At 49.8% G+C, this 20677-nt stretch overlaps 3 protein-coding genes across 3 annotated transcripts; all 3 read right to left on the bottom strand.

Moving 5' to 3' along the window:
- Positions 1-270: 270 nt before the first annotated feature.
- Positions 271-1253, bottom strand: EV420DRAFT_1764068 (uncharacterized protein; the record flags this gene model as incomplete). Its single annotated transcript, XM_060480764.1, has 3 exons — positions 915-1253; positions 760-864; positions 271-702 (listed from the first exon to the last, which is right to left on the bottom strand). Exons 1-3 carry the CDS (start codon positions 1026-1028, stop codon positions 271-273), a joined length of 651 nt encoding a protein of 216 aa, XP_060330658.1. The 5' UTR covers positions 1029-1253.
- Positions 1254-5385: 4132 nt separating this feature from the next.
- Positions 5386-6688, bottom strand: EV420DRAFT_1541988 (uncharacterized protein). Its single transcript, XM_060473137.1, has 3 exons — positions 6407-6688; positions 6252-6356; positions 5386-6195 (listed from the first exon to the last, which is right to left on the bottom strand). Exons 1-3 carry the CDS (start codon positions 6515-6517, stop codon positions 5695-5697), a joined length of 717 nt encoding a protein of 238 aa, XP_060330657.1. The 5' UTR covers positions 6518-6688; the 3' UTR covers positions 5386-5694.
- Positions 6689-9440: 2752 nt separating this feature from the next.
- EV420DRAFT_354027 (uncharacterized protein) lies at positions 9441-10569 on the bottom strand. Its single transcript, XM_060481814.1, has 2 exons — positions 10149-10569; positions 9441-10090 (listed from the first exon to the last, which is right to left on the bottom strand). The coding sequence occupies exons 1-2, from the start codon at positions 10401-10403 to the stop codon at positions 9638-9640; spliced, it is 708 nt and encodes a 235-aa protein (XP_060330656.1). The 5' UTR covers positions 10404-10569; the 3' UTR covers positions 9441-9637.
- Positions 10570-20677: the final 10108 nt, after the last annotated feature.

Genomic DNA, 20677 nt, shown 5'->3' with positions numbered 1-20677 from the left:
CCCAGACCACTTGAAGCAGTATTGTGGCTCATGGCAAGAATACTTTTTTTTTATTCATTGCATTAAATAATAAAACACATATAATTTCATAGCAAAGCAAAGCGACAAATATGACAGACGGGTACCCTAAGCAGCAAAAAACGAGACGATATCCAAGATGTATATACATTTTGTGTTTACAGACGTATTTATGACGCATAGACCAAAAGATGAAAGAACTGGAGCTGAATGATAGAATCTTCTCGCGGATACCTATTTGAATCGACCTGCCTATGTTTCCGTTCCATGCGCCGCGCTGTAGCTCACAATCGAATAATCCTGGTCTGATATCGCGCTCGAGTCCAGGACATCAGCGCGGAAATTATCGTCCTGGTACTGAGCAATGTAAGAATTCTCCACTTGTGAGTGGGAATAGGCGTCGATCTGAGTGATGGCCATTTGAGTGATAGGCTGCGGGGTAGGTGCGAGGATCACTGTGTTACCGTAAGAGTAGGATGGGTTGGCGTTAGTGGAAGGAGAGGGCATGGGTATTGGAGTAAATGGGATGTTCGTCGCGTCGCCGGTGAATGTGTTGGCATTGGAAGGGGGGCTATTGCCAACATCCACCCCGTAGGATAGAGGTGTAGACGAACGATGCGCATTCCAGATAGGTATATGCTCAATGAGAGATGCTGAACATGTGCATGCTTGAACCCGGGATGTCTACGATGAGATGCATGAACATTTTTTGAGATGCGACGGTCGAAGAGTATATTGTACCTTCGGAAAGTACGCAGCGCAATTCATCGCAGGGCAATGATAGACAAACATTGAAACGTAGTCGACATGCGAGTGGATACCATGTCCACAATGACCGCAGATGTTCTGGGAGAACGTGAGCACGAGAATATGCATGAAGGTAGATGAGAGCCTACCTGGTCTAGCAGGGGTGACTCGGGAGGAAAGAACCATAGACACTGGCAATGCTGGAGGTTGCCAGTGACCTGGATGCACTGTCTTCTAGACGCGGGTAAGACGATTGAGGACATCGAAGGTAAGGCGCTGAGCACTGGACTGGTAGGAGAGAAGGTGACAGAGGTTGGGGTTTTCCATGGCGCGTTTTTAAGGTAGCTGCAGTAGATGTTAAATTTAGAGGAGGTCCGAGAATGATGCCTCCAGCAAATATTAGCGCTCAGCCCCGTTCGGCGCTTGCCGAACAACGTTCACATCGCAGGACGCAAATAGGGGCAAATGCGGGGTGTGTAATGGACAGGTCTCTGGCATTAGGTTGAATTCTTTTGTCATTTCAGGTCATTTCCGTATTCATCGGTTTGTTACCGGCACCCTGCCGTCCATCCCGATTGGCGGAATCGACATTTACCGTCCTCTGGCACGAGCGGCTCATACGGCGTTCATGCAACGACACATTTTGCTTTTCGCTTGTGCATGTGGTCCAGCGAGACTAGGATCTAGCAGCGGAATATCCTGAACTCTGTTGTCCCCAGCTGTATCCTCCTGGACGACACCTCTCTGAGCCTCCAGCTCTCTGGCAGAACGCTGGACACGACCGGCAAAATATGGTCCTGCACATAATACAAATTTGAGGTTTGCTCAAGGTATCATTGACCGTCTGCTGGAAATGCCCGTACCGACGCTGGAAGCAACCGTGACGGCTCCGAGTGATGAAGGAGAAATGAGCTGGTAGAGGCCCGAGAGTTGGCGTGGATCTTTATGTGCAGTGGAGACGAGCAGAGAATGATATCTTCACACATGCGCTGTGCTGAGTACACCTCCTTCGACACCGTTTGCTTACTCTGGGGATGACGGTCCTCTCTCACTGGCAGCGTGTCTATTTCCTTTGCTCGTCTCATCGCCACTCTCTGATTTGCACCAGCTAGTCCGTACCACGATACCAGCGTCATCCGCAACGTCAGCGCACTACAGGAATATAATGACGGCCATTGCTGTCTCCCGGTTATCATCGACCCGCCAGCCGATTCATACCCTACGACACTCGGCTTTGATAAATCGCATTGCTCTTTCCCAGGATCGGTTCAACTCAAGGGCTCCAACTTTCTGGTCTGCTCATTTGTAAGTTCAACTCAGCTATTGGTCATGACGGACCTCATCTCTTTCTATCAGACTCTTTCCTGCGCAAGGCCGCTACATGTTCATGCTACCCCTCATCGACGCGTGGCACTAGACCTACAAGAAGGTCCATCGAGTATCCTCAACGGAGTCTGGCTCTCGCGCCATGTATGGTCTCTGCAACCTCCAAAGTCACCATTATCGACCGAACACACTTCATCAGTGCTGTAATGCCATCTCTCCCAGGATATCCTCATCGTCGGCTATGGAAGGGGAAGATACTGCTGTTGTTGCTCTTGAGCGACACACTGCGGACTTGGATGCAGAAGAAGAATGCTTGGAGCGAGTTACTCGTCTCTCCGTCTGGATGACATATCTCGACTAGGGGGTCCCACGAGCTAGGCTGCATTGCCTACGTGTCCTTCTGATTCTCTTTCTCCCGCACTCGTTATGGGGAGGATAGCGTTATCCTTTCTCGTTAGTTTGCCATCGCCGCCTATTTTTCCGTCACTTTCTGTTCTTTCTCCTTGCTTCTGCGAGGTCCATCTCCTCTGCAGTGGTCTGATGCGCCCATTTCTCATTCACCTATTGCTGGTCCCCACGAACTCATATCATACGTGGTCCCGTGCGATTCCAGCGTCGCCCTTCCGCTGTTCAATCATGTGTTATTACACTGTCGTCCAAGAACGTTCTCGGCGTCTGTACCGCCTCTTCCCAATAATCTTCTCACACTACAACTACATTCCTCGGGCGGATCCGATCCCCTGCCCTATCCGCCACACCCATCTATACTGATGTAATGATGGTATGGCGTTCATCCTACCGCTTGGTCCTTCGTCGATATCATTTCCGCCTGCCGACCAGGTCTTTTTGGCGTTGGGGTTTACGCATTTGGGGATCGTTGGCATCGACCTCACACTCAGTTTCGAAATCATTCATAATTCATGTTTCATGGGTTTGCCTTGCAGGCGCTATCTAAATAGAAAGCATTACGATGGCATTCTTCTTATGCGGCATCATGTATGCACGGAATGAATCCCATTGCACTCCCCGTCTATTGTCTAGTCACTCATACCACCACGACAGTGTCATATCTCGGTGACAACTGACGCTGTGCGTGATACCGGCTTAAGCGCCCAGAGGCCGATTATTTATGATCGCGCAGGACATCATGTCTTGATCAATTACTCGATGAATGCGGAGGATGGTGCTGATGGAGTCAACGCAAAGGTCGATGAACAAGAAGATGAATGTATGTCTGCTCAAGCTGTCCCTACCCCCGGCGGATATTACCCCGCCGTCCCATCTCTTGATTCAGTCCACGCGGCTCTCCAGCGTTGGACGTGTTCGTTCCGGTTTTCTTTCACTGCTGTCTTTCTGTGCCGCATCGCGACCACCACCCCACAACTCCAAAGTTCAAACCATCACATTCTCCGTACGATGCAATATTTTATCGAGATTGAAGAACTTTTTGAGTCTGGGTCCCAGTGTTGCCGCTTTCTGGAAAACGAAAACGCTGAGACGACGGCTGAGGAGTAACGTGGAGATGAAGAATCGGGGTTGAGTAGGTGATGGTCGAACAAAGCGGGATACTATTTTAAAGGAGATCAAATTTTCACGCCTGCTGCTCGGTCTGGAATTCAACCCAGCCTCAGGCTTGATCGATGATCGATCCCGGCATGCGCAACACGATCACATGATTCGCAGCCTAATATTCGCTTTGGCGCCATGCAATTTTTTGGCGCGAGGAACGAATTGCACTGGTATAAGCAGCTGGAAAAAAATGAGGCTCGGGCTTCCACTACCACAGAATACGCACTTGCTCGACCTGCCGCAAACAGGCCATTGATGTTGAAGTTGAAGTACTTGCCGGTAAGCACTCTGCATACGGTCAAAGCACGTGAGGATGACAAACGTTCTCTTTCCGCGCTTAGTCTTACCACCGTAAGGGATCACCTGCATCACGGCGCCAAATACAATGACGCCTACGGCTATGCCCTTAGGGCAACGAGGTCTACCAATCATGGTTGGCGATGACGAGGGTGTTGAAGGGCCGGGAGAGCGCTAGCACTTACAGTACTGCCGGAGCCCAGACTTTATTCGTTGCTTTCTACGCATCAAGTTCCTGTATCGGGAATGCGTCGACAATGATCGTTGTTTCTTCCAGTCGTCACCCAGCCACCAGCCCATGCCTCTTTCGTTCGATGCCGTCGCCGGCACAGGACCATGTCTCGTGATTTTTGGCTTCCGACTTGTATTGCTGCAATCCGACCACCAAGCACCATGTTCGCCTCTTATCGATGGTGTTCGTCCTCCCTGAAGAGACTCAGGTCACTGGAATGTAGGGTACAGGAAATGAGAAGGTGACGTCCCACCGATACGGTTTGCACCTCAGGGATAACTGACTGGCATCTTTCAGATTGAAACTACTGTACCATTTCGTTCAATTCGAATGTCACGCGTCACAGCGAAAAAATCTGGCAACGGAAATGATTTTTTCTCGATTATTCCGATTTCTTTTGAATTTTTTTTGGTCGAAAATTCTTGGATTGCATTCGAATTGATCGAAATGGTACAGTATGACGATGCCCAGACGGCTACCACAGTCAAAGTTGCATGAATGTGTCTCCAGGATTGGTGTTCACACCACTTCTCCCAGTATTTGGTCCACCGGCTCTCTCTAAGTTCAGATGACCTATTGGTGAAGATGGACCTTATCTCGTTCTATCAGCCTTTTCTCGGTATGCAACTGCCTCGCCATATGTTTGTACTGACCCTCGACGTGAGGCCTTCGAATGCGTCTTTTCTTCCTCCCCCAAGTTACAGCTCCAAGCATCCCCAAGGAATGTGCTTAAGTTTGCTACCCCCCAAAACTCTGCTAGTATCGCAACGCGCTTTCTCTCCGAACGGCATGCTCAGGACTGGCCGACGCTCGTATGGGATTTCGAGCGGTGCTGGACTGTCGTACCTCTCTTTCTTGTCAGATTGCAGATTGGATCTTGATTCTTATGATACATGCGTGTGTACCTTCTATTTTCCTTGCCTTTGCGTGCCCGATTTCCGTACCTTCGGCGCTGAATTCAGCTACCAGTGTGACTGTAATGACGACGAAACCACTCCCGAGTGTGTGGTATGTTATCTTTGACGGGCTTGGTTATATCGATATATGTATCCTAGTAGCACTAGCCAATGGTGTGCGATCAGATAATAATTCATTTCCAAAGCAATTACAAAACGATAGGACAGACGAACAACGACAAGTGAACGCTATGAAGGTAATAGATATACCATACACCGGAGCCGAAAACAATGATAGCAAAATACAACAGAGAAAACGAAAAAACGGAACGTAGCACAAAGGAAAACTGCATCAAACTGAGTGTAACGAAACCGAGAACATTAAAGATTGAGGTCCTGCATCACAATGATGACTGGCGAGAGAAGATCCGAGGGGGAGAAACAGAAAGCGGAGTGCGTATAATCGATCAACTAATGGAACTGGGATCGAGAATCGATGGCATAGAAATAACAAGAATTGTTACAACGAGGGAGAGAAAAAGTGATCACGACGAAGAGTCGGAGGAGGTTGAAAGGAAGATGACAGGAATGGGATGTCTTCACCATGGATCAAGCGCCGTATGGGCCTGACCAGGCTCCAGGGGTTTCAGCGTACATCAGGTTCCCATAATCCTGGTATTCGAAGCTCCCATTCGTCGTGCCACCCTCTGGCTGACGATCATAGGGTGAGTTAACGAGATGGTTTGAATAGTGAGTAAAGTAGCCATCGGGGCTATAACCTCCCGGGGTCAGGGTGGTATCGGGTTGAATAGCGGACGAAGTGTTGCTGGCGTAAGGAGAATAGATGGGTTCAGGAGTAGTGAAGGGTAGGCTCCTTGCGTCGCCAAAAGAAATAGTGGGGTTGTAATCGGTGGAAGGAAGGGAACTGGTGTTCGGGTCAAATGAGCTACTGGCGTCGTAGGCATAGTTGTCCGAGGTGGAAGAGACATTACTGTTTGCACTGAAATAGTCCGAAACAGTCCATGGCTCTCGCAAATAATACTTGGTGTTATCGGTAGCGATGTGCTCGAAAAATGGCGCTCCACAGGTGCAAAGTTGTGTGAGAGTCGTCTACAATGCAAGTCGCTGTGAATTCAGGATACCGCGCGGAGTGGAGAGCAGCGTACCTTTTGGACATACGCGGCACATTGATTTGCGGGGCAACGATTAACCACCGTCGAAACATAGTCTGCATGGGCGTGAATACCATGTCCACAGAGACCGCAGATGTTCTGAGAGAACGTAAACACGAGAATATAAGTGAAGGTGAATGGGAGCTTGCCTGGCCTAGCAGGGGGGACTCGGGAGGGAAGAACCATTGGCACTGGCAGTGCTGGCTGTTGACAGTGATCTGGATGCACTGTCCTCTGGATGGCAAGACAATTGAAGACATTTAAGTTGAAAGTGAGGCGCAAAGTGCAGCACCGGCAGGAGAGAGGGCAATAGAGGATGAAGTTTGTCATGACGCATTTTTAAGGTCTGGAGTAGCTGCAGTGAAGTAAAATCAGGGAGATCGGAATCTCTCACATTGACGCCAAAGTCTTACAGCTACCATGGCATGATGGGTAATGGCATTAACGAGGTCCCCGGAGTATCTACTATCAACCCATGTCCTCGGGTGGATCATTCCATAGGAAGGATTTCCTTTTCAGGGGAGCGTGGAAAAATCCTGACCGGTTATCCATGGATCCTGTTATTTCCCTTCCTTCCTCTTCCTTTCCAGTGTTCTCGAGCAGACGATACCACACGTCTTCAAGGTAGTCCACGCGAATGACGTCCACATATGACGGCCGGAGCATTGATGGTCGATCAAAGCGCTACGTGATCGCTCCTTCGTGCGCACCTCCACGATGTCAGTGCTTTTTGCAAAATCGTACTGTAGGAACATGCTGATGTCCCTTCTAGTCATCCCTATGTGCCCACCAGCCGATTCATGCTCTTCTTGCATCCTGTTCTCTTACATCATGCTGCTGTCAAAGCTGCATGAATCCCGTCGTGATCAGTTCCAAATTTACTAAGTGCTCCGACCCTTTGGCCTGCCCACTCTGTAAGTTTAATTCAGCTGTTGGAAATGACGGACCTCATCTCTCTCTATAAGACTTTTCTTTCAGATAAGACTGCCCGTTATGTTTTCATTGATGTGTGGCACGAGACTTTGAAGAAGGCTCCTCTCCTCACTGACGCTCGCCTCTCCCGCAATGTACGATCTATGCAACCGACCACCTGCCGCCCATCAAGACCTCACACGTTGGAATACCACCTTCTCTGGGACGCCCTTATCAACAACTATGAGGATACGGAGGTCTGCCAACCATGGTTGGCGATGACGATGAAGGTGTTGAATCCTAGTCATTGTTGTCTACCCGCCAGCCTATGATCCTTTTCTCAATGTTGTCGCCGGTATCCATCACCTGTGGCGCTTATCGATGGTGTTCGCCCCCAGCCCAGGCTCAGGTCATTGCGGTATAGGAAACGAGAAGGTGACGTCCCGCCGATATAGTCTGCATTTCAGGGACTAACTGACCGGCATTTTTTAGATTGAAACTATGACGCTGCTCAGACGGTATGCAGCGCTCGAAGCTTCATGGATACCTTTCCAGAATTGTTGCCGACACCAGTGCTCCGTGTTTTTGGTCCACCCAGTCTGTAGGTTCAAACGATCTATTGGTGGCTCAGGACGCCCCACTCCGCCATGCTGGAGTGCAGACTCTGACGGTCACGTCCACATATACCGGACAGATGGAGTATTTGAAGTGGGAGAAGTTGCTGCAGGGAAGCGGGAATGCTTGACGCAGAGATGAGCAAAGAACATCAATATCTTTGCCCATGTTGCGCCGCCTGGCTGCCTCTTTACCCTTTCACTACTCCGAAAACACGTTGGAGGCACTCCTGGTCCAGCGTTGTCATCATTCTGTTGGCTGAGCGCGATCCTATTCCCGTCCGACCTGCCACGAGTCATTTTCAGGTCATCCGGGTTTCCCTGTATCATCTATCTTTTCCACGTCTCTACTGTCGTGACCACAACAGGCAACTGCATCCTTCCAGTTCTAGCGACTTATTCAACGAATTTCTCCTCACTGTTCGAATCTTGTTCCCGGCGCTTGTTTTTTGGGATTCACGAAAAGGCTCTAGTCTATGCATGCTTACTCTCATCAGCCTTCCATCAGGATCCGAACTTCGAGGATGTTCATTCTGACTGAGGTTTCATCACCTTCCATTACCACCAAGCACCTGTTCACGACAACGCGACGAACATACCACTCACTGCTACATCCGTTTCCTCTTGTTCTGCAAGTGGTGGTATCGTAGACCCCATTCCGGATCTCATCGTTTCTTTCCGTGCTCTGGCAGGCCCATGCCACGATACCAGCACCATCATACCATTGGAATATCCTGGAGACCATCCACCAACTCATTTAAACTTTTCCGCGCCTTATTCGTTTAGTGCTGTCGCCGGCTACGAGTCTACGCCGCCTGGCTTCTAGCCTCCGAATTACGTCGCTGCTATTGGTGATTGATGACGAAATACAGCCTCTACCGTTATCGATGGTGTCTGTATTACCGGAAGTCCGGAACATCGACCGACGAAGTACAGGTTAATATCGATTCCTCCTACGGCTGACCCATTTTACCTGTGGTGCATGCCATTCTGTTACCATCGTGTGTAGGCTTGTTTCGCCGCCAACTCTGTACCCTCCTTCCGACATTGCCTTTATTCATCGCATGCTTATCTCTGATGCTCTAATTATTTTCATTTAGTCTAATTGCAGCTGATCGGGATACTCGGATCCAGTACCATGTGAGATAACGCGCTCTTCAATGGGAATGGTCGAAGACGCGTATGATATTCCAAAAAGGTTGAAAAAAGGACGGATTTATGTATAGAACTTCGAGTGGCGGCAACATCTGCTCTCTACTAGGCTCGTTTACCAGCCGGCGTTTCACCCACGTGGCTGCGCTATCACTTTTTCTTCACGTCAAAACATGTCAAACTTCACCAAACAACCAAACAACCGTATACGGAGTTTGCATTACGAGGTGTAAGCTTGCGAACGTCGACTGGCTAGCGAGTCTAGCTCTCTACTGCTATACCAGGGTTTGTGAACACACCTGTCGGTGATGTTGGACCTAATGTTAGTAATTCAATTTCAGATATTCAACGAGCTAACGCGTAATAGATATATCACAGACCAAAGACAAAAAATAGCGACATAGAACCAATGACAAACACAAGAAGGAGAAAATGAAACGTACTAAGCGCGACGGAAATCAAAACTGAAACTGGGGATATTGGAAGTTGAGGTCCTGCACTGGCGATTGGTGAGGGAAGATCCGAGTGGGGAGAAAAGAAAAGAAACGGAAAGCGGAGTGCATATAATCGATCGCCAGAAATAGAACTGGGATCGAGCTAAATCGGTGGCATAGAAATAGAAGCATAGCAACAATGAGGAATCGATGAAACGATCCCGACACCGTGAGGGAGGAAAGGGAGAAGACACGAATTACGGTGTCTTTAACATGGATCAAGCGCCGTGTGAGCCTGACCAGGATTCAGGGGAGGAAGCATACGTCGGGTTCCCGTAATCCTGGTATTCGAAACTCCCGTTCGTTGCGTTACCCTCTGGCAGACCAGCATTCCAGCATAAGGTGAGCTAATGAAATGGTCTGGATACTGAATGAAGTAGCCGTCTGAGCTATAGCCTCCCGGGAAGTTCTGGGTAGTATCCGGTTGAAAAGCAGACGAGATGCTACTGGAAGAAGGAGAGGAAACGGGTGTGGGAGTAAAGGGAATGGTGGCGTTAGCGCCGTTGGAGTAGTAGCTGCTCGTGGTACTGAGAGAAGAGCTGTTATTGCGCTGACCGAACAAGTCAAAAACAGTCCATGGCTCCGGGAAACGATACGAGTTATAAATAGCAACGTGCTCGTAAAACTGCGCTTCACAGGTGCAACGTTGTGTCAGAGGCGTCTAGTGAAGTGAAAGCCTCGTGAGTTCCGGATGCTACGCAGAGTGGAGAGCAGCACACCTTTTGGACGTACGCGGCGCATTGATTCGCGGGATAATGATTGACGACCGTTGAAACATAGTCTACATGGGCGTGAATACCGTGTCCACAGAGACCGCAGATGTTCTGGGAGCATGAACACGAGAATATGGATGAAGGCAAATGAGAGTCTACCTGGTCTAGCAAGGGGGACTCGGGAGGGAAGAACCATTGACATTGACAGTACAGGATGTTGACAGTGGCTTGGTTGCACCTTCCACTAGACGGCAAGATCATTGAAGACACCGAGAGTGATGAGCTGCCTTGGAAGAATGGAAGGCGATAGACACTTGGGTTTTTCGGTGCATTTTAAGTTCGAGGTAGTTGTAACGAAAGTAAAATGAGGAAGGAAATCGAGATCTGGGCACCGTGGGCTTAGTGTTTCATAGTGACACAATGAAACAGGAAAACCGGATTATGTAATTGAACATCCAATTTGACTTGATTTGGAAGGTGCATTTGTGAACGTCTATGCTTAGTGCTGCTTAGTGCTGCTCTCAGTCGTTCCAGCCGAATTTCCAACACTTTAACGCGCTGGACCAACGTTAAGCCAAGATCGTGCATTCATTGGTAGGATGCCCAACGCGCGATGACCACGTAACAGTCACGATGGAAGGGAACCGTTGGTTGATGAGGCCTGAGGGTCCTAAGGAGCCAGCAATCGCATCGTCGCTCTGCCTCTTCCGGTCATTGTCGTCTACCGCCAGTCGATTCGTACCGCATGCACTCCCCATTATCTACTCGGTCATGTCTCGTCGCTATCAACGCTTCATGAATTCGTCGCTTTTCCTCAGGATTAGCGGTTTCACTTCGACTCTTTTTGATATGCGCAATCTCCCGAGTCAGCATCCAACACATCTCATCGGCGTTGGAATATCATCTATCCCAGGACTCGTCGGTTACGAGGGGTATGGATGCTGCCGTCGTTGCTCATGGGCGACATATTACCAAGACTTGGATATTGGAGGGAGGATACTTCTGCCTGGACTTCACCCATCCCGATGGGTTTCCCTACCCCGCACTTATTGCAGGAAGTACGTCGCTGTCCTTTTCCCATCTTCGCTTGTTCACTGGTGCCACCTAGCGTCTCATCATTCCTCCGCTCTTCCTCATCCGGATCTTATCTTCCTTCAAGTCATCCGCCAATGACTCTGGTCGCTTTCTATCATAGGCCCCCAATCCATCATCATGACATCCCCAGCGTACGGACGGAAACCAGGTCCTTGTGGGTTGATATGAGATAAGAGATTGACGCTCAGTGTTTTATGCCGGCGTTTCTCTCGTCAATGTCAACTATTGGCGCCACCCTTCTCTCCCTTGCCCAAACCGCTTTGTAGGAGCAACGCCACGTCTAATAGCACCGTAAGCGGCCGACTTTATATTTTACAACTACGTACTCAAACCGACTGGCAGGATACACATCGCTGCAGTTTTCGAATGAACCAAGTCTTCTATCTATCCGATACATGCGTTTCATGACATCGACTACTCGCTGAACATATCTCACACCAATTTGCCAGACTTGGGCCATTTTCTGTCAAACTAATGACAGATGCATGTGTACTCCGTGGATGATCCGCCTTCGCGAGATAAGAGCACAGGTCAAGGAAATGTTTCCAACTCTGCCCACCTTCCGGCTGTCCAACAAACTCTTTCCAAACTGCACTTCCGACCGATAACATTACTCGTCTACGCGTCCAAGTTCTGACGACAGCTCCAGCCACGTGGCGCCTTTTGTTGAATGAACCGCCGGGATCCATCTGACGTACAACAACCAGCTGCGTTTAAAGGAACTGGCTGATATGATATGAAGCACCTTGGTTCTTTATCGCTTACCTACTTTTGCCAACACAACGACTACGACCCACCAGATCTCGTCGTGGGGGTTGCGGCGGTCCGGCCTTTTCAAAGATCACCGTGGCGATCCAACTTGAAGTTACTGTAGCCATCATCACTTTAATGTAACAACATCTAAGTATGTTTGATATCGTTTCTCTGGCTGATCAGCTACTCTGAAGCATAGATTGTGTGGATGATGGTCCCTTGATATTAATATTAGTGTCTGTCCATGCAGATCAGTGATTAACCCCGGCACCGAATTCGGCGATGCAGACCGATATTGTTTCGGTCCCTTTTCCGTCCTGACCCCTCTCGACACAGCCTTGATCATCGATCTGGTTCCGTCCCTTGGCTGCGACACGGTCACATGATACTTGGCCTGATATTCACGTTGATGCCATGTAATTTTCGGCGTGAAGAACGAATCGCTCAAATAAGAATATGGGGTACTCTACAAAGCGCTGATAGCAGATACGAAAGCCGGGAGAAGATAAGTCTGACAAATGTATGAGATGAGTAGATCGCTCGTGATAAATTGCACTGAGAAATTCTGGAACCTTGTTGACATATGTAAGAGTGATGCAAAAGAGAAGATACAATGGATTGGAAGCCCATACACCGTAAATAACATGTTGGATGATAGTAAGTCGAGAGCTGGGAAGTGATGCATGAGGAAGAACAGACAAGGAAGTTAGATTGTTGTGACTAGGCCAATAAGCCGGCTCAGGCATCTGCCACCGGTGTCATGCTAGAGGGATCATAGAAATTCCCATTCGTATCGCCATCAAAAATGCCATTCAGATTCTGGTCATGATCAGAAACATCAGATTCTTCCTGGACGGCATCCAATTGTGACCCTGATGCATTGGCATCAGGAGAAGGATAGAAAGCGACAGGCAGAGGGGATTGGGTAAGATTCGTGTTGTTGGACGGGCTGGCCATATCGATGCAGAAAGGGTGGCTAATGCTCCCAATACCGCCCATGTAGGTGATAGCTGCAGGTAATCTGTATAAATTCACGATAGCAACATGATCCACAAGGGGGGCTCCACAGGTACAATCTTGCGTCTGAGGAGTCTAGGATAAGCTAGTATATCAGCATGACTTCTAACACAGTAAGACGATGAGGATAGTACCTTTTGAACATAGGCTACACAGTGAGTCGGAGGACAGTGATGGATGACTGGGGAGAGGTAGTCGACGTGCATGTGAATACCATGCCCACATGTGCAGTGGTACGCGGGGATGAGATTATACGGGCAAGTCTCATCACGAGCAGGGAGGAAGCGTGGACAGATGCAGTAGGCGTAGTCGGTGTGCTCAATGCACTGTTCCCTGAGTGAAGGTGCCGAGGTCATTAAAGCCATTGAGAGCGAGCACTGGAGGTGACATTGCACAGTGATTATATAGCGTTTGGCGTGAGAGCGGGTGTGATACCTGCTGTCCAACACCCCTAATCTGAAGGAACCATAAAGTTGGCGATTGCTCCCTGTCCAAGTGCCGCCCACTCCAAATCAAAAATGCTTCGATGACAATCCACACTTTTGGTTTCTCATGGATTCCCCACGCGCTCGGAACAGAATGAAAGCGGTTTTCGATGCCATAATTCTTTACCCTGAGTATTGGTTTTTTTGAAAATGACCGATTTCGTCTGATCGAGGACTAAGATCTTGAAGGGTCGCCCTGATTTTGGACAGTCGTCTGCATTCGGAATGCGGCCACCTGCTCACCCAAAGAATCCATGACAGCAGGGTGGGAAATACTGCAACAAACTTGAATTATGCCTCTACAAGCATCCCGACAAGGCACCTACCTCCCCAGTTGATCTGCCTATAGCCGAGGACACTAAAGAGATGAGATCGGTTCTAAGTGAGGGCACCTGTTAACAAAGGAAAACATTTGAAAGTATAGGTGACGGACCTAGAATAATTTGCAACTGGTTCTTGACTGCCAATCATGATCTTTGTGACAGAATCTGAGGTCTCCGCATCTGATCTGAGGGCTGATACTTTCAAAGGTGATCTGCCGGAAGGATGGGTTGGTTTTGGGGATGGATCAAGGGACGAGATGCAAAGGTGCAGATCATTAGGTCAAGATCTGGAATATGACTTGGTAGATGATGTTGAGACAATGGGAATAGCCAGTGGAACTCGTAAGCTGAATGGGTATAGAGAGCATAGCAGTGTCGATCCTTCGCGTAGTACTTTTCTGTGAGAGCGTGGGAGGGTTTATTCATGATATTTGCAATGGGCTGCTATCGACACTTTTAATAAGTCTGCTCTCAACCGCAGCTAAGGATCCAACAAAAAAAAAAACCTACTCTAGGCCCCAGGGTCTTGCCTATATGAACGAAGACTATTCTATCAATACGATTGCTGATGACAGACCGTATTATTGATGGGCCATTCTACGCGACGTTCACTTCTGTTTGTGTTTGAATCGTGATTCTCGGGTGTGAATATGTGAGTATCTAATGCCATCAAATGTCACTTTGAAATAATGTTGTGGATGGGATATGAACTGACCATTGAATCGTCCCTTAAACAGCCGATGCAATCTTAGTGTGAAACTAAGTATCGGAGTGTCGCGCTCATGTCCGTGCCGTATCAATTCACGCTGAGAGACACTTGATGAGTGACCCTGCACTGATGGAACAAAGAGAATCGAAAGGCAGACACTTATGGACGCGTCACGAGGAAACGAGGTGGCAAACCCAATGAACAGGTGGCAACTGAGTTCAATTCAGTGATGGCTTCCTTGGATTCTCAAACACAGTCCCAGCTGAGACATCAGTACCGAGAGCTAGACCTTGAGGACCCCTTGAGTACGCACCAGAAGAATCTCGCATTGATTCTGAAGGCCAGGGACTGCGGTAAGGGCAATCTGACACTGCGGTATAGGCTGGTGATGCAATTGAGCCTTGAGCTACCACTACCAGGGAAGGAATGAAGACACACTTGTTCGACCTGCAAATAGACAATGGATCGAAGTTCAACTTCAAGTTTGTCAGCAACCAACTCGAATCGACTTAGATCGAACTAGAATCGCTACTCGCACTTCGGTAAACGATACGCTAGCAGGTCAAAGGTGACGTGACAAGTCAACTGCGAACGAGATAGATGCGGAGCAAGGAGTTCGATGTTGGGTAGATTAAACCTTAGCCGAAGCTGGGGTTTAGACCAGCAGAGGCTCTACTTAAATACACACTGATAAGCTAATAATAGTACTGTGAGAAACTGTCCGTACTGATCGCATAGGAGTAATCAAGCTGAGTAAAACGATGAAAAATGAATAAACCGTAACATTACCCCCTCTCTAAGACTCGTTCGTCCTGAATGAGTCCTCAGACTCCCACTCGTCGTCCGAAGAGGAGCGTCTGGATTCCGAGTAGAACGATAGGATATCATGGTTGCCCGCCTCGTCGTCGGTATTCCAGTTTTCGTGAATCCGTTGGAGGTTCTGAAGGTTGATCTCTTCTTCGCTGTCGCTCTCTTCTATCTCGGGTATACCGTCGGCCTCATCGGTGGTGACAATCGCCGCTAGATTGGTTGTAGATGAAGATGGGGAAGAGGGATAAGAGTCTTGTTGGGTTTCGCTGTTGTAGGAGAACCCATTATCGGCTTTTTCGATCTTTCCCTTGATCCTTTGGATTCGTGCTTCGTATTCCTCAACTAGCTCCTTGGCGTTAGCCATGTTGGAACGCTTGACCCAGGAGTTCTCCTCCCTTGGGTACCCTTTCCATTTTACCAAATACTCGGTGATGGTGCGACGCTTCTGTCCTCGCCCTACTGTCTTGTCCCGCTGTTCGACGATTTCCTCAATTTCGTACTCTTCTTCATCCTCAATTAGGTCGGGCAGAGGCCTCTCGGGTGTCGGTTGGTCTGGGAAAGCTGGGGGAACGTATGGGGTAAGGAGGGATTCGTTAAAGCGGTTGTGGATTTTCCAGGTGGTTGGCAACTTCAATTCGTATGCCGAGGCCCCCTTCTTTGCGGTAATGAGGAAGGGGCCCACTCGTCGATCGCCAAGTTTTTTAGTCGGTCGAGGGAGGTGAAGGTTGGTCGTGTCGAGCCATACCTTATCGCCGATCTGGTATTCGATAGCCGACCCTTGGTGTTTGTCGTAGGCTTTCTTCATCGATTCCGCCGCCTTTTCAAGAGATATCTTCATCTCTGTCTGTGCCTTCTTTATTTCATCTACCAGCTTGGCGGCAGCCGGGACCGTTACCACCTTTTGTTTCCTTGTGATAACTTGTCCGTCCCTCCCGAATATGACCTTGTAGGGGGAATATCCCGTTGCCGAATGTTGGCGGTTGTTATGGGTAAAGGCGGCAAGTGGGAGCCACTCGCTCCAGTCTTCCTGTCGGTCGTTGACGAACATCCTTAGGTATTTTTCTATCTCCTGATTGACTCTCTCCGTCTGACCGTCCGTCTGGGGGTGATACGCCGTGGATGGGTTACCTTCGACGTGGATGAGGGTGTAGAACTCCTTCATGAACTTGGAGACAAAAACTGATCCGCGGTCGGAAATGACCTTTTCGGGCATCACGCCGTAGGGCACGTAGATGTAGTCTTGTAGAATTTTTGCGAAGCCCAAGGACGTGAGTTCCTCGGTACAGGCTATAGGGATAATGGTCTTGGAGAAACGGTCTACGATGACCAGAATGGAGTTGAAGCCTCTCGAGTCTGGCAGCTTGGTGATCATGTCGACTGAGATATGGGTCCAGGGTCGCTCAGGAACCTCATTGGGATGAAGCGGGGCCCTCCTCGGTCGGTGGTCTGCCTTTGTTCGCTGACAGACCTCACATCCTTTTACGTAGGCCTCTACGTCCTGTCGCATCCGCGGCCACCAGTAGTCATGAAGGACCAATTCCTTGGTCTTTTCAATACCCAGGTGTCCGGCCATTACGTGGTCATGTTTGAGAGCTATGATTTCTCCTCGGAGGGTGTGGTCTACGGGCACATAGATGTGTCCGTCATACCATAGCATGCCTTGATCTCGTGTGATCCCCCTTTCATGATTGAGGGAGTCAGAGATCCCCCTATCCCATCGTCGTGAGTCATGGGTAGCAGTCCTAACCTTCTCGTGTAGTTCTTCGGCGGTGGGCATTATGAGAGCTCAAAAGTGCCCTGCCTTGAGTATGATTACGTCCTGATTGTCCCCCTTCCCCTGGTCGTGATCCGCCCGCCGTGACAGGAGATCCGCTTTGTGGTTTTGGGCTCCAGGCTTGTGATGCAGGGTGAACTGGTACTCAGCCAATTCCGTCACCCATCGGGCCTGTCGTCGGTTGAGTTTTTGCGGCTTTCGGAAGTACTGGAGATTTGAGTGGTCGGTCCAGATCTCGAAGTCCTCCCTGGCTCCCATCAAATACTGGCGCCACTCCTCGAGGGCGATCATGATGGCTAAGAGCTCCTTATCGTAGATTTCGTAATTGCGCTCTGTAACGGAGAGGGCCTTGGAAAGAAAGGCCACCGGCCGCCACTTCTCGTCTTGCCATTGGGATAATACCGCCCCTACCGCTCCTTCGCTTGAGTCCGCCTCTACCCGGAATCGCCCTTCGTCCAAGGGTATCGCCAGCACCACATCCTCTCGGAATAGCTCTTTCAGCTTCTCGAAGGCCTTCTGTTGGGCCTCTCCCCAATGCCACTCTTGTTTCCCCGTGAGTAAGGTAAGCGGTTTGACGTGCTTACTGTAGTCCCAGATGAACCATCGATAAAAGTTGCAAAAGCCTAGGAAAGACTGTAGTTCCTGCTTTTTTCGGGGAACTGGCCAGTCTAGTAGCCCAGCGATCTTTACGGGGTCCATGCGAATCTTTCCCTCGCTTATGATAACTCCCAAGTACTCTGTCTCCTCCACCTCGAATTCACACTTCTCCGTCTTGAGGAACAGTTTGTTCTCTCCAAGGATCTGGAGCACCTTTCGTACGATTCGCTTGTGTTCGGCCTTGGTCTTGGAGGCGATCAGTATGTCGTCTAGGTACACCGAGACCTCCCCTGCAGCTATGAGGTCCTTGAAAATATCGTTCATCATCCATTGAAAGGTGGCCGGGGAATTGGTGAGCCCGAAGAACATTACGAGGGGTTCATAGAGACCACGGTTGGTTCGAAACGCAGCCTTCCACTCATCCCCCTGTTTGATCTGGACGTTGTTGTATCCCCATCGCACGTCCAACTTGGTAAAATATTTGGCTTTCTTTAGTCGATCCATTAGTTCCCCGATGAGCGGTAACGGGTAACGATTTTTAATGGTCATTTCATTCAGCTTGCGGTAATCCTGTACCGGGCGAAGTTTCCCGTCTTTCTTTTTTACGAAAAAGAAAGGGGAGGCCATGGGTGATTTTGACGCCTGAATACGGCCGGTGGACAAATTCTCGTTGAGGAACTTGTCCAATTCTCCTTGTTCCGCCGGATTAAGGGGGTAGACTTTACAATCTAGGTTGGCATTGGCGTTGGGTATCAACTCAATGGCGTGGTCCTAGGGTTTTCGGGGAGGTAGTTCATTGAAACTTTCTTTATCGAAGATGTCTTTGAATTCTCAGTACTCCGCTGGTACAACCTCCTCAAAGGACTTAGTTTTCTTTTCTGCATTGGCTCGGGCAGCTAGCTCGTTGGCTTTTGTTCCCATTGCCCGTACATGAAAGGCCTCCTCGAAGTCAATAACTAGAATGGTGTCCCCTTCTTCGTACTCGTCCCATCGGGCTGAGGGGTCGACGTCGGGAAGAGAGAAAGGAATCTTTCGACAGGCGCATCGAGCCAGCGTGATGGCCCCTGTGTTCCAATCAATTAATGGATTATGACGTTGTAACCAGTCATGCCCCAGGAATAGCGGGGTCGTGCCTAAGTCGACCACGGCTAGGTCGATTCGTTCCATGTGATCTCCTATTCGTAACCTTACCTCGGCATATTCCGTGATGTCCCCCCCCTTGTTTCTGGTGCCGTCAGCATTGTAGACCGGGACAGGTCGGGCCGCCTGCTTTAAGTTAAGGCCATGCTCCTTGGCCCAGGCCTTATCTATTGAACTGCCCGTCGCTCCGCTATTGACCAGGGCACTCAAGGCGTGAGTTTCACGGGTGTCTAGGGTCTCTAACTGTACTTTTATTGAGACATTCCGCCCCTTTCTTCCTCGTATGTACATGGGGGGTCGTTTCAAGTCCTCCATCCATTCCCATCTTTCCCTTGCTTGAGCGGCGGTCTCGGTCTGTTCCTCAAGGTTGTGACACAATTGGTCGGTGATCTCCTCGACTCGTCGGGGATGTACCCACCCCTTGAGAATGGCTTGGGCTGCCGCATCTCCTTTTGCTATGCGCAGTGCTCGACGAGTCCATAGTACTCCAAAAGGTTCGTAGTACATTTCCACAATGATCTTCTTGTCGTTAGGGGTCGCCGTAAGAGAGGGGGAAGTTGAGGGCGTCTTCCTTACTCATGTAGTCGGGATGTCGGACCGTAAATGGGCTTCTTCGTCCAGAACCTCCTCAACTGTGACCCTAGAACTTCTGGGTTTTGGACCTCGTGGCGGCATTTGGTCACCGGGCCGAAAAGGGCCCTTGGGCGGCATTTGGTCGCTGTTCAACGAGGCGGTGGAGGAGGGCTCACTGCCCTGTGTTCAGCCCCAGCCAAGGGCGCTTGCGCTAGGCATTGTAACCTCCACAGTCGATCCCTTCTTACTGCTCTTCCTACCTCCGGCGGTACTTCGGGTAACCCTTCGTGGACGCACACATGTTGGCTCGCCCGAAAGGTCCCCACCTTTTGCTGTCAAGACGGCTACTGAGTGGGGGTGGTCGTTCGGGTTCATCGCCTCAGCTGCTTCTCCAGCGCTTCCAGTAGGACCAGACGGTGTAGCCGTAGACCCAACCAGCTGGGTTGTCGACCTTTCTCCCCCTCCGGGGTGACCATCCCCACATCTGGGTGCAGTCGTACTCTGACATAGGGGGTTCTGCCCTTGCAGGGCTTTCCCTGTGCTGTCGAGCGGGGGTTCCTGAGCTTGGACGGCCCCTTGGGGTTCATTGCCAGGCGCAGACTGCGCCAAGCGGCGGTAATCCCCTCCTATGCCATGGGCGTTTTGCGATTCTTCATTCTTAGTTTCCTCGACTGGTAACACGGCGAAAAAATTGGTATATTGTTCGTACGGAGTACCTACATACGTAGTATAAGTCCAACTAGTAGTACATGAGCGTGCACCAAATGAAACTAAGTCCTTGGCCGACGTCGTCGAATCACTTATTTCGACGCCGGCTTGTCTTTTGACGACTCCTTTACCTCTTCGACCTTCGTGTCTTTTCCATTCTCCTCTTTTTCGGCCTCTGCAAGTAGCTGTCGTAATCATTGAGCAGGGATCTTCTTGTGCGGGGGGAGCTTGATGGGGAGCCACTTCGACTTGTCAGTCGGGCATTTATGGTCCCGGCTCCACCTGGTATTTCTGCACTTGAAGCACCGCTTGTCGCTCCGCAGCTTGTCGATTTCCATCGGCTGCCCTGCCCCACTGTAAGTCGTTCCCGTGGCGTCCTTCTTATCGCCACTCGATCCTTGCCCTCCGCTCTTCTGCGCTTGTTGATTGCCTCGACCAGACCCTCCTTGGTTCTGGGAGGACTTACTGCCCAACCCCTGGGCGACCCCGTATCGATAGTTGGCATCGATCCTTAATACACACGCCTTCCACTGTGCGTAGGTTGTGGGGCG

The sequence above is a fragment of the Desarmillaria tabescens genome (assembly GCF_030435595.1).
Source record: "Desarmillaria tabescens strain CCBAS 213 chromosome Unknown EV420scaffold_17, whole genome shotgun sequence".
In the NCBI taxonomy this organism is placed as follows: domain Eukaryota; kingdom Fungi; phylum Basidiomycota; class Agaricomycetes; order Agaricales; family Physalacriaceae; genus Desarmillaria; species Desarmillaria tabescens.
The sequence above is the reverse complement of the archived record's forward strand: the minus strand, read 5'-3'. Positions and strand labels throughout refer to the sequence as shown.